This window comes from Balaenoptera acutorostrata, chromosome 16 (genome assembly GCF_949987535.1).
Source record: "Balaenoptera acutorostrata chromosome 16, mBalAcu1.1, whole genome shotgun sequence".
In the NCBI taxonomy this organism is placed as follows: Eukaryota; Metazoa; Chordata; class Mammalia; order Artiodactyla; family Balaenopteridae; genus Balaenoptera; species Balaenoptera acutorostrata.
In genome coordinates this window covers 29654921-29668409 of record NC_080079.1, presented here as the reverse complement: position 1 = coordinate 29668409, position 13489 = coordinate 29654921, and the positions used below count along the sequence as shown (strand labels likewise).

The 13489-nt window shown below is 43.2% G+C and overlaps 1 protein-coding gene and 1 long non-coding RNA gene across 4 annotated transcripts in view; one reads left to right on the top strand and one right to left on the bottom strand.

The window, feature by feature from the left end:
- GOT1 (glutamic-oxaloacetic transaminase 1) overlaps positions 1–9764 on the bottom strand; it is a 30643-nt gene extending 20879 nt beyond the window's left edge. Inside the window, exons 1-2 of the mRNA XM_007187386.3 lie at positions 9540–9764; positions 1438–1619 (exon numbers count right to left, since the gene is read on the bottom strand). Of these exons, the coding sequence (XP_007187448.2) occupies positions 1438–1619; positions 9540–9657 (300 nt within the window). The 5' untranslated portion in view covers positions 9658–9764. The remainder of the gene's footprint in view (positions 1–1437; positions 1620–9539) is intronic.
- Positions 9765–10003: 239 nt separating this feature from the next.
- LOC102997825 (uncharacterized) overlaps positions 10004–13489 on the top strand; it is a 45727-nt gene continuing 42241 nt past the window's right edge. For all 3 annotated transcript variants that reach the window (XR_009005683.1, XR_009005682.1, XR_451448.2), the window contains exon 1: positions 10004–10075. This is a non-coding gene — a long non-coding RNA (uncharacterized LOC102997825). The remainder of the gene's footprint in view (positions 10076–13489) is intronic.

Here is a 13489-nt window from a genome sequence, read left to right as displayed (position 1 = left end):
TGGGTAACAGCATGGAAATAAATCAGTGACTCCAAGATGTGGTCTCTTTCATGCATGAAGGCTGTACCTGCATGAAGGCTGCTCAGCGGGGCTGACACTGCCTAGCAGAGCAATAAGGGCAGTTGGTTTAAATTGCACAATACCTAATCGGACTATTGCAAAAACCTGAGCTCTTCCCTTTCCTACTCATCCAGCCAGGTTTATCTTCTTCAAACACTCTTATTGGGTAACTTCTCTGCGCAAACCTTCAAGGGGCTTCCCCTGCCCTGCCTGCCAAAATCAGCCTGCCTGATCTACCCAGCATGTTCCCAGCCCTAATCAGGTAGGTCTCTTTACAACCTGGACCTGCTCACCTCCAACCTCTGTCCCTGGACTCCTATTGCTCCAGACAAATACCCCTCCTTTTTCTTCCTCTGTACTTTGTGGTTCTCAACCTTGGCTGTACTTTGCAGTCACACGGGGAGCTCTTAAAAAATACCCATGAAGGGAAGGGAATTGTAGGGAAAGGTAATAAAAGGGCAGAGAAAGGTGATACCCTCCAAGATTCTGATTTAACAGGTCTGGTATGGGATCCAGCCATCAGAATGTTTTTAAAACCTCCCAGGTGATACAGTCACAGTTGAGAACCAGTGTCCTGGCCTCATTCTCCAAGGTTCAGCTCAAGTCCCATTTCCAGCCTTTGCCAGTCTCTCTGAATTCCTACAACACTGATAAGCTCTATCACACCACTTTCTGCCACATACAGACTCTCCCCAAATGCATTCCTCTTCCATGTATCTCTAGTTATACATAGACTACATACCAGGAAGCACTTAAATGAAGAGAAGCTGAGATCAAGGCTAGAAGAATCAAATATTAGAACTGGCAGGATCTTCAGAGAGCATCTAGACTAGTGGCTCTTGGACTTTCGGGGGCCATAGGTTCCTTCAGAAAATCTGATAAAAGTTATGAACTTTCTCTCCAGAAATACACATACACACAGAATTCTGCATAAAATTTCAGGGAGTTCAGAGGCCCCTTGAATGATCCCTTATGCAAATGCTCCTTATGGGACCATGAACCATAAACTAGTCTTTTCCTAACATGTAGATGAGACATAGGGGCTGGAGGAGCAAATGACTTGCCTTTGGTCAAAAGTAGTGGCAGAGCTGGGTCCAGACCCTAATCTCTTGATCATTCCATTAAATTCCCTTGGCTTGGCATTTCCACTGACTGCTTCAAACCCAGCAGCTGAAATCTGATCATCTCTTGGGCAAAAGTGAACAACTGAAGAAGCTGTGCTTTATACAAAAGCATGTTATTCGCGGTATCAGGTTCCTGAGGTCACACTATTTAAACCCTTAGTCACTGACAGTTCAATAGACATAACACTTAATTTTTAACCACTTTTTACCCTCACAGTTTCCAGAAAAAAACAGATCCTCACCCAAAACTCACCCGCTTCTCCTGCAGAGCTGGGCTGTCATCCCCAAGGGCCAGGCGGGAAGCACGGGTCCGGAACTCTGCCAGGCCCAGGATAGGCAGGTACTCGTGGTTTAGGCTGCTGTCATTAGCAATCCTCTGCTCCACCTTCCTCACGACTGGCAAAACCCAGGGCTGGCTATCATCTGTGCGATAAGCTGGGACACGGGAAAGAGACATACAACGGAGGAGTCTTAGGCTTCGTCCAAGGAAGAGTTCGGAGCTGTGAACAGGGAGAGTTCTACCACCTTCCAATCAAAACAGAACTGTGAGGGAAATTAAAGTTCATTCACTTACTGACCGCCTGCTTTGGGCCAGGCACCAGGCTAGGTGCTGGGAAGGCAGAAGGACAGTTTCCTATCCTTATGGAAATTATAGTTCTTAAATATGTGACCTCCAAAAAGTAGAATGCTGAAATAAAACTGGGACATCAAAGAGCCTGATCGAGTGAGAGAGTGCAAGCAAAAGCACTCCGCAAATTAAAAATACCTTACAAATGCTATGTCAGTATCACTAGGGCACTGAGGTCTCTACGACCACTGGCCCGGTAATCGCCTTCCTTCTGCATCTCCCCAAGAAAAGGGTTCGGCGCTACTTCACATGAACGCTGCACCTTCAAACAAAAACATGGAGAGAGAGGAGGGTGGAGGGAGGCCCACCTCCTCCTCTTGTCCTGTAATAACAGAAATGAGACAAATGGCGAGGAAACACCTGTGACTGAAGATTCCAACCACTGGTTACACAATCATCGAACAAGTTTAAACACATCTTTGTCCTCTTGCTGTTTTTTGACATTAGCCAGTGTTTACCATTTTGACTGTTCCTACCACTCACTTCCTCTGCTTCACACTTTTATGGATCTAAGTTTACCTGTTACATAATTTTTAATCTTGATTACAGCAAATTTCTAAGCATTTCTTCTACACTAAAAGTATTTTTAGTCTACTTTGAGTTATCCTATCACTGATTTTTTTTCCTATACTACCCTATAATCATTTTGAGATTATAGCTTGAGAGGGCAGCTGCTTTGGCTTGCATCCAAGCCAATGACTTCTCTGAGCAGGATTCCTGACAGGGATTTGCTTCTGCTGGAATGTTTAGGTCTCCAATAAGCCTATACTTTGGCAAGTGACTGTGAAACAAATTTTTTAAGTAATTCTTCTTTATCTTGTTGATTTTTGCTCAACATTAATCCCTGACTTTTTTTTTTAAATCACTTTTTTAGGGTGGTTGATATTGTTTACTAAACACATGTTGATTGTAGAAAATTTAGAAAAGCCCAAAAAGAAAATAATAAACATTATGATTAACATGTAATTCCAGCACTCAGAGATAAGGAGTATGAAAATTTTGGTGTACAGCCTTTTAAACTTTATTTTACATGAGTATATTCTTTTATAAATTGTGTCACTTTTTATATAGAACTTTCAACATGCTTTTTTCCACTTATTAAATATATATTATGAATATCTTTCATCATCATTAACTATTTAAGTCTGTGCACACAGACTGTTCTTCTTAGAGCTGCATAACTGATAAATGTACTATAATTTGTTTTGCGAGTCTCCTGTTGCTGGACATTTGAGTTGTTTCTAACCTTTGGCTATTAGAAAATAATACTTCAGTGAACCTTGTACATATGTCATCTTACATGTATGTAAATATAGCTGTAAGAGGCAGGGTTGAAAATGGAAGAGTAGGTTGAGAAGTACGTGTATGTGTAATTTTGTTGTTGTTTTTGAGGGTATACATTAGTTTACTACTTTCAACTGATTTTCATTTTACAACACATGGTTGTATGACAAATATGGTTAAAACAACTGATTGGAAGAATACTGGTGGCAATCAATGAAAAGTTTAAAGAATGTGTTCCCTTTAAATGCAAATATATTACTTTTAAGCATACTTTGTGTATTTGTAGTTTTGATAGATATATCCACATTGGCTTTTTTATAGGGGTGTTATCAGTGTACATCGCTGCCATAGGGCAGGGGTGTTATCAGTGTACATCTGTGCCATAGGGCAGGGGTGTTATCAGTGTACATCACTGCCATCAATGTACAAGAGTGTCTGCTTCCCCACAGCCACAGCCACTGAGTGAATTTTTGCCAATTTAAGAGTGCAAATGCTATCTCAGGGTGGTTTAAATTTGCATTTCTCCTATCGTGGATGCAACTGGGCATTTTTCATATATATGAGCCATTTACAACACAATTTTAGTGGCTAGACAATATTCCTTTCTATGTATAATTTATTAACTATTTGTGTTGCTTTTGACTATTTGCTAATATAAACATTGTAATTAATGTTCTTATACTTTACACATATTCATGAGTGCTTCCTTAGGAAAACTTTTTCTAGATGTAAAATTACTAGATCAAAAGTCAGACAACAAATAAGACTTTATAAGGTATTTTGATTTTGCATCTGTCTTCTACTCTATCAACTAACCCTACCTTCCAGGAATGTGTCATCTGCAAATTTGAAAAGCATATCAAGCTAGTAATAAAAATGTGGACAGAGTTCCAGACTGACACAGCCACTAACCAACAACCAGTCTCTGGGTAGGTGAATCTGACTCACAATACTGTCATATCACTCACATTAGACCCCTTGGCCCACCAAACTCCCTCCCTCTCAACAAGTTCAAAAAGCCTACTTTATCAGTCGAGATTTGGTCTGGTTTTTCAAAGAGATACCAAAATAATGACTCCCAAGTAATTGTTTTCCCTGAAGTAGATCACCCCATCTATGATCACAATGCTACCATTGTTCAAAATATTCTTGGAATTCTTCTCTTGGAATTGTTTTTAGAGGAGACATCTCATTATTTTGAATATCCTCGATGATGCCAAATCTTTGTCCTTTGAAAGTAAATTTAATTTTTGAAAATGGTACTTGTATTATGTCCAGCAAAGTAGGTGGGTGAATGGACTCAATAATATTAATGGAGAACAGCTATAAAAATATGGCCTCCTACGTGGGTCTAACATGCTTTGAAGGCCATTCCAAAAGAGGGTTTTCGGAAAACTTTGAGCAATAGCAGTATATATGGACTACACTACACAGAGGGGATACTGTTCAGATGTACAAGAATATGGGTGTTTGTAGAAAAACTAGTTCTATTATGTTTCCCATCTGTGTTTGGATGGTTAATATATAATTATGCTACATATATTTACGATATGTCATTTGTAAATCATGTATTATAAATAAATAAAATATGAAAGATAAAGCCATAGTACCGCTGTTCTTACCAGTAATGTATACCCTGTGCAACTCTAAAAAATCCTGTGATAGGACTGGAGGCAGGGAGGCATTGTGTCCATATTGTGACAAAAAGAAACCGGCCAATTCACACCTATGCTTCCTTCTTCACTGCCCAGTTTCCCCCAGATTCAGTTCTAGATTTATTCCCAATGCCTTGTCTCACTGCCCTACTGAAGCAGAACTGCAGTTACTCTTGGGCGTTTGGAGCAATGAGGTTAAGCATTACCAACAACCACTATTCCTGCTCTCCCAGAGGGGTTTTATTCCCGTTTTGTTGGACCCATGAGTTTCTCATTCATTCTTTCATTCTCTCACTCATTTGATGGCTACTTATTGAATCCACCATGAACCAGGTATTGGCTAGAAGTAGCTACACAGAGATGGGTAAGATAAAACAAGATACTGTCTTGGCCTCCCTCCAGGAAACATAGAGCATAGAGTCCTTAGTTCTCCTGTAAGTGATCAGGGAAGATGAAGTATGAAAGATGAATAAGAGTTTAAAAGACAGGAAAAAGGACTTTCCAGACAGAGGGAACACCTGTGCAAGGCCCCAGAGGCTTGGAGAGATGAGGGTTTTGAGGATCTGCATTTTCATGGCTCAGATGTAAGATCCATGGAGAAACAGCACGGAATGGCTCAGGGAGTCTTGGGGTCTCTTCTAAGGAACTTTGTCTCAATGGGGAAACCACTGAAAGCATTTAAGCAAGACAGTGACATGGACAGCTGTACATTTTAACAGAATCATTTGAGTGACATGATGGAAAATAAACTGGAAGGAGGACAGAAGCAGACAGTGAAGTCAGGAGGCTGCTGCAATAATCCACGAAGGAAATAATGAAGTCTTGAATCACGGCAGCGGCAGCGGGGATAAACAAAAGGGGAGACATTCAAAATAAATTTATGAGGTAAAAAAGACAGACCCTAATGACCAAATAAATATACATGGGACTGATGAAAGGGTCACCGACAACCTCCAAAGTCTCTCTCTAGTCTGGATAAAGACTAGTGGGGGTGGGGCGGGGGAGGGGGCAACCAAGATACAGAGCAAAGCAGAAGAAAAAAAGAAAAGATTGAGGGCAGGGTGGAATCCATGCATTGTTTTAAACACGATGAATTTGAGGTGGTTGTACAACGTGTCCAGCAAACTGTAGCGAATATGGGTCTGGCATCCAGGGAAGAAGTCCAGGATGGAAAGAAAGATTTTATAATTATAGACAGGGACGGTGGCTGAAGCCATAGTAAAAACAAGGAGTTACTGAATACTTACTACATACAGGGCACTGTGCTAAATACTTCACATTTTTTTTACTTTCATTTAATTCTTATAACAACTCACAAAATAGATATTATGATCTCTATTTTCGGGATCTGCAAACTGAGGCCAGAAAAGTTTGCCCAAGATCACAAGAACTGTAAGAGCTAGGCTGTCATACTATTAAGTTCATGGATCCCTGTGCTTTTTCTAAAGAGCAAGAGATGTCTAGGGAAAGCCTGAAGCCAGCAGGCCCCAGAGGACTGACTGTGCAAGGGGCCTTTCTACCTACCAGCATGCCCCTCAGCTCCACACACCACCCCCTTCTCCCTGAGGACCAGCTCTTTTAGAGGAGTCACACAGGTTGCAGGTGAGTCTCGATTTCCAGAAGAACACAGAGAATTAGATGATCAAACCATCACCCTCCTCCTCCTCCTAAGATCTCCACTTCCCCCATCCATCCCTACCCCACAGCCCATGCATATATGCCTCTTTAAGGCCCTTCTCCAACTAGGGTCCTGCGGAAAGGACCAGGGGTACTCAGAAACACCTGATACAGCACGTCTCTCCCACAACTTTATTTGAAAATGCTAAGAACCCACATTAAAAACAACAACAAATATGAAAGCAAGCACAGTCTACCTGGAACAAAAGAAAGCTAAGTTTACGTGATGAACGGACTGGAGTCTATGTAGAAATGTCTTGCTTCAGGGTGCATCAGGCTGAACTCATATCTCCCCTGCCCCTAAAGTCATTTGTCTGAAACTTTAAGAAGTGCTAAAACAGTCAACTCAAAGAGCATCATATTTAACAGTGAAAAATGTGATGCTCTGCTCTGTTTAACTATATGGAAATTATGCAAATAGTCACAGCAAGAAGAAAATCTCTGGGGAAACTATCTGCAAGTAGGAATGAGCTAATGAGATTATAGTCGCAGTTTGTTCTAAATGTCCAACATCATTAGAACTTGAGTTGGTTAACTTCCATTAGGCTTTATCTTAACTTCGAAAAAAAAAAAGCGCATCTTCACCAAAGTCAGAGATTAATTATCAATACATTTCCTTCACAAAGGATATACTTCGGGATGTGTATAAATAGAGCTAGGACATATGAAAGCCGTAAAGAGACTTCTTATTCTACTACACTTTAATGAGACCTTTACCTGAGCACCTGCCATCCACAAAAAAGACGGGTCACAGTGATCATCAAAAATAACATTTATACAATACTTTTCATTTATGTGTCACATTTCACACACATAATTATTCATTTAATTCTCAGTCATCTGATGAAGCCAGTAACATTATTATTCTATACTACAGTCATGTAACATGCTAGTGAATCTTAGAGTATAATTTTAGAGAGAGGTCATTCCGTCTGGCTCCTCATTTAACAGACTGGGTCCGGGGATGTTAAATAACACTCCGAAGGTCACATCACTGGACCGCAGGCCTGGCCCTGTACCCAGGTCTCCTGGCTGTTCCACTACCGTACACTGGTTCCCTGTGGACCACCTGAAGGTGCCCAATAGAGAAGGGGGCAGAGACCAAGGGACCTGAGAAATGTGGCCTGGAATCCCAGCTCCACCACCTACAGCCATGTGACCTCGACCAAAATGCTTCATCAATCTGGGCTTCAGCTTTCTTACCTCTAAAACAGTAATAGTAATAAACAATCCTCCAGAGTCATCCTAAGCACTAAATGCGATTAACTGCATAAATCATTTGCTTGTAGTAAAGAGAAAGAATTCCTCGGTTCCAGGAAAACATGACAAAGGCACTTTCACAGTTGAATTGACCACCATCTGGGCTGCAGAATATGTTTCTGAGCCAATCACTTCTGGCCTCGGCTGGCAGGGTGCTTTTTCTATGCATGAGCAATTTATATCTGAACCAATGTCAGAAATTATTTCATTTTGCAGTTCTTGAGCTGAAAATTTTTATTCAATATCTTTTATGCAAAGAAATGCCAAAACAACTACAGTAACAACTAATACTTAACATAACTCCTACTTATGTGCCAGAGACTGTTCTAAGAACTTTAAATGCATTTAATCCTCACCAAAATCCTGTAAGATAGTTCAAAGGTAATTGAGCCAATGAAACCTAAGGTTTTAAAAACATGTATTTGGATTAATATCAATACTAGTTCTTCACGATATATATCCAGCCCTAAAGAAATACTTGGAGGTTTTGGATTGGTATTAAATTAAGAGCTTGAATAGTGCTCATTCCAATTCAATTCAAGGAAATCTTTCAGTATTACTTCCACTTTGCTGCCTGCTAAAAACATCACTTTCCCTCTGTGGGTGAAACTATGTATTCTGAATTGACTTTTTTATGCTTTACTATGGAAAATTTCAAACATACACAAAAGTTGTGAGAATAATATAACGGATGCCCATGTACCCATTACCCAGGTTCAACAAACCATCACTTTTTAATGGCTTTTTCCTCACCCCTCCTCCATATTCCTTGGTGAAGACTTTAACAGGTCCTATGTACAGACACAGTCACTGTGGGACACCTGATTCTGCACCTCCTTCTCGCCACTGCTTCTCTGCTACAAAACAGTTCAATTTTCTCTTTCAGAAATTTCTAGTCCTTCTGTTCTAAGTCTGTTCCCTAGCACAGAACATTGTCCTATTCATTCTCTTCTCCCTGGCTCATCTTTCTATGTGGTTGAGTAAGTGTTGGTGTGGCTTCAAACATCCAAATGACAGTGGCAGAAATAACAAATTCACCAGAGACGATTAAGATAAGAGTTAAAGGAATTTCAGAGGCATTTCAGTCCAAATCTTTTTCTTGGCAGTAGGAAAAACTGAGGCCCATGCTCTGAGCTGTCCAAGAAATACAAGCAAGAAATGATGACAAGGATGTGTGGAAAGTGAGCTTCTACTGTCCACACTCTTTCCTCTCTTTTCCACCATCTCTACCCATTCCCACCACATCTGTGAGAGCCAGAACATTCTTCCCAGATCCCCAGGGAGCATTAACCTGTCTCAGAAGCATTTTAGATCTCTATTACATCACTTAACACCTGCTGATTTTAATCTCCTTGGGGCCAAAACCAAGACTCAGTCTTCCCCGCACAAGGCTTCGTAAAGTACCTGATTGATACCTGGTAGTTACTCAAACATTTACCGACCCAGACCAGAGCTCCCTAGGGCTAAGAGTTCTCCTTTTTCCATTCCCCAGCAGCCAGGACTCCAAGCCTATAAGGCTTCCTATTTTTATCCCTCTCCTTTCAATCCCTGGCCGCCCCATTTCTTAAGGGGCGAAAGGATGCAGTATAACGAACACACAATGCGGAATCGGAAAAACTGAGTTTGTACCCTGACTGCTACACCTTTTCTGTGTGTCCACTGATACATCTCCCTTTTCCAGGGACTCCATATGCCCATCTGTAAAATGGGCAGGTAGAACTAAGCCTCGTGGATCTTGCCTCCTCTCCGACGGAGCTAAACTGGGCCTGGGCATCTCCTACGGTCTCCACAGCCAGGGTTAGGCCCGCTCCACTCCCAGGCTGCTCACACTCTTGGGCACTGCATCCTTACCTCCCACTCCCAGGTTGACCTTGCGGGGGTCCGGATCCTCCCGGAAGTCAGCAGTGAGCTTAAAGACAAGGACCGGCTGGGCCTGAGGAACCTCGGCAAAGACTGATGGAGGCGCCATAGCTAGAAAGCTGGAGTCGGCCGAAAGCTTCCACTCTGCGTTTGAAGCCGCTCGGTCCAGTCCAACCGCGGCGACTGGAGGAGACTCTCACCTTCACCTAGCCGGCAGGGGCGGGCCCGCGGCCTCCAATGGTCAAGCCGCGTCCGGAACTTGGCAACGCGGTTAACCAATCGCGAGCTTCTGACGCAAAAGGGGCAGGATGGTATTAGCCAATCCAAGAAGAGAATCTTATCGGAGGCCGGTAATGATGCAACCAATGCAACGTACGCCGGCTGGAACGGGGCGGGGATAGAGTTGATTGGCAGAGCATGCTCCTATCGCTGAAGCCGTTGATCCTTGGGTCGCTGAGGGGAGGAGCCGAGCGGCGTTCGCGGGAGGCAGCTTCCTCGACCTTCAGGCGCCCGGAGACAAGCGGGAGGTAGCTGGTGGGAGGTAGCTGGCGGGAGGTGGCTGGAGGACCGGCCTTCCGGTACCCGCGGAGCTGGTGTTCTCCCTGCCAGGCCTGGGAGTGCGCACGTTCCTGACCCAGTCTGGCCCGGCTCGGGCTGGCAGCCAAATCCGACTCTGCGCACGGGTCGTGAGTCCTCGGCCAGGACGTGCGGCTCCGGAGCCCGCGCGGACGACCTTGACCATCTCGGCCGGCTGTTTCTCCCTGAGAGAAATGTGGGTGGGCCACCTGCCTTGGTTTCAGACAGGGGGCCATCCTACTAAAAGAGGAAGTGTCCAGGAATTCCTTTCTGCCGCTCTTACAGTTTGAAGCTTTTGCTCCCCTTTCCTTACCGAGAGAGCTTGGTCCTCACGGACCTTACGGATCTGGGCGCGACCTCCCCCTCCAGCTTTTCTCCCACGCAGGCACTCAGCCAGATCTTGCTGTCGTCAGCTGGCTGGTATTCAGACTGTCTCTTCTTTTAGTCAGGCTGTTCCTTCCTCCCCAGACCCTCTCTCCATCTGTTGACCTTCAAGATCCAGAGCAAATGCCTCCTCCCTAAAGCTTTGCCTTTACCCTCACTCTGGTTAAAATCCCTCTCTCTTTCCTGTGCTTCTGTCCCTTGTTGGCAATATTACAATTGTAGAAAATGCCCAAAATGCCCAGTTAAGAACTTAGTTCTGGAGCCAGACTACCTAGATTTAGACTCTAGTGCTACCACTTACTAACTTGGTCAGGTCTAGGCAAGTTACTTAACCTCTCTGTTCCTGCTTCATAAAGTGGAGATAATAATACTTTTCTTAGGGTCGTGGGGATTCTGTGAGTTAATACATATGAAGTGTTTAGTTGCATGTAGTAAGCACTCCCTAAATGTTAGCTATTGTCATCATTGCACATCTGCACACCCCTTGTAGATGGTAAATTTCTTTGGGCTAGAGATCTTAACCCTGTATTAGTCTCCCTTAGTTTCCTGCTCTTAGTAAGTATTCAATAAATGGTGGCAGGAGGAGTCAGTTCTGTTGGTTCAGAAAAAAGCATTACCTTACCCTCTATTCATTGGATAATATGACAAATCTCAAAATGAATCTTTCATTCAAAGTAACAAACATAAGCCAAAAGTCCTTTGTGCAACACCTACCAACCTTTGTATCATTTGCTTCTTTTCAGAAAATTAGCCTCTGGTTTTAAAGATAACTGTCAACGGTGTTTCATTAACAACACTTTCCTCTAAGATTGTGAGTTCAACACTGAAGGTGAAATGACAATGAACTTTCGGTGCTTCCATAAGCAGAGGCAAAGGGCAACTGCTGAGTGAGATGTTGTATAGCCCAGCCTTACCAAAGTTTGATTTAAAGTATGATCTTCACAGCGTTAGCCGACAATGTCATGGTCACTCCTTACGTCATTCCCTGGGGGAAAAACAACCCTAAATTACCTAAACATTATCAACTTAGCTAAGTCCAAATAAATATTTATTGGCAACCTAAGCAGCCCCATAACCAAGTCAGTGCTGATAGGGGCAAAGAAAGTACCATATGCAGTTTTTCTTCATGTCCCCATAATTATCTGTTCTGAATTTTATTTATTTATTTTTGGCTCTGTTGGGTCTTCGTTTCTGTGTGAGGGCTTTCTCTAGTTGTGGCAAGCGGGGGCCACTCTTCATCATGGTGCGCGGGCCTCTCACTGTCGCGGCCTCTCTTGTTGCGGAGCACAGGCTCCAGACACGCAGGCTCAGTAATTGTGGCTCACGGGCCTAGTTGCTCCGCGGCATGTGGGATCTTCCCAGACCAGGGCTCGAACCCGTGTCTCCTGCATTAGCAGGCAGATTCTCAACCACTGCGCCACCAGGGAAGCCCCTGTTCTGAATTTTAGAAAGGGGCAAACAGTTACTGGGTGTTGGGGGAAGGGATTGCATATTATGTGGGATGCAAGTCTCAAACCTTTTTCCTCGGGAATATGTTTCTTGGAGATTACTTTAAGTTCAGTACCCTTCTATCTTGAGCCCTGCAGCCTGCCCCTCTAAGCAAAATGCCTGTATTGAAGTAAACAAAATGCTTTCCAGGCCATCACTAATTTTAACACTTTGACTTAGAATGGATGCAAGACAGCCTCCCTGCTGAATGGATAATTCAAGCAAAAGATTCTTGAGAGGCAAACATTGCCCAGACTAGTAGGCAGCCAGGTAAAGTGAGTGTCCAGGGAAAGGGCAGTAAGGATCAGAAGGAAAAGGGGCAGGTATTCCCCTGGCTCCTGACTTCATTACAACTATCTGTCCCTACCATCTCCCTTCTGCCTTTTTTTTTTTTTTTTTTTTTTTCCAAAAGAATTGGAAGGGAGGAAGTAAGAACCACATAGCAACAGCTTGATCGGGAATGAATTCCTTTAGAATATACTCGCTTGGAAATCTGAAGCCTTTGGGGCTAGGCAGCCCTGCCGCATAGCATAAGAGGCAGGCCAGGGCAGTAGGGGGCACTGCATGGACCTCTAAGCAAATCCACACCTGCTTACTGTACTTAATCTTGCTGCTGATACCCAGAAGGTCTACGCTTAGCCACAAGGCAGGGAGGAGTTTATCACACTTTGCACTTAAGCACTAAGCGCTTTGGAATGGTTATATTTGGGTATATGCTGTCACTCACTAAGGGTAGGATATTATTTAGAAGCTGAGTTGTGCACTGAACAAAAGTTTCTTTAAAAACCAAAGCTGTCACTTTGCTGTACAACTGAAAGTAACACAACATTGTAAATCAACTATACTCCAATAAAAATTTTTAAAAAACAAAGCTGTTAGAGGAGATCTGTTTGATAGTCACCGTGTGACCAAATCGTGGGCAAGAAAGTAAGTGTAGAGCCCCTAAGCTGGTGCTGGCTTCTGACTGTATTGAGTTTACTCTTGCTAAGGAAAGTGATCGCTTATCAACCACTCCCTTCAGCTTAACTGGCTTGTTTCCTGGCTGTGCCTTGGTGGAACCATCTCCCCTTGCATCTCTTCCCTCAGTTCTCTCCTCCCTCCCTTATGTATGACTTGTCTCCCCACCTGCACACATGGATTGGACCAAGTGAAGGTCTCTTGCTGATTCCTGTTTCATAGAAGGGCATGTCTAGTGAGGCCTGTGGTGGACAAGGTCTAATCTTAGTTCTAAACTAGGCACCTACATGGGCAGAACTTTTTTTAAAGCTGCTGAGGCCTTTGTATAACAGAGATATCAACAGGACTGACAACTATGGATGGGTTTTATCTACTTATTAATGTAACTAAGTTCCAGGGCACCATTTAGAAATTGTTGTGCTATATAATTTTTGTACTTTACTTAAGAAGCAGTGTAGCATAATGGTTAAAAGCGTGGCCTCTGGGACTAGATTTCCTTTGTATACTTCAGTTTCATTACTTATAATGTGGAGATA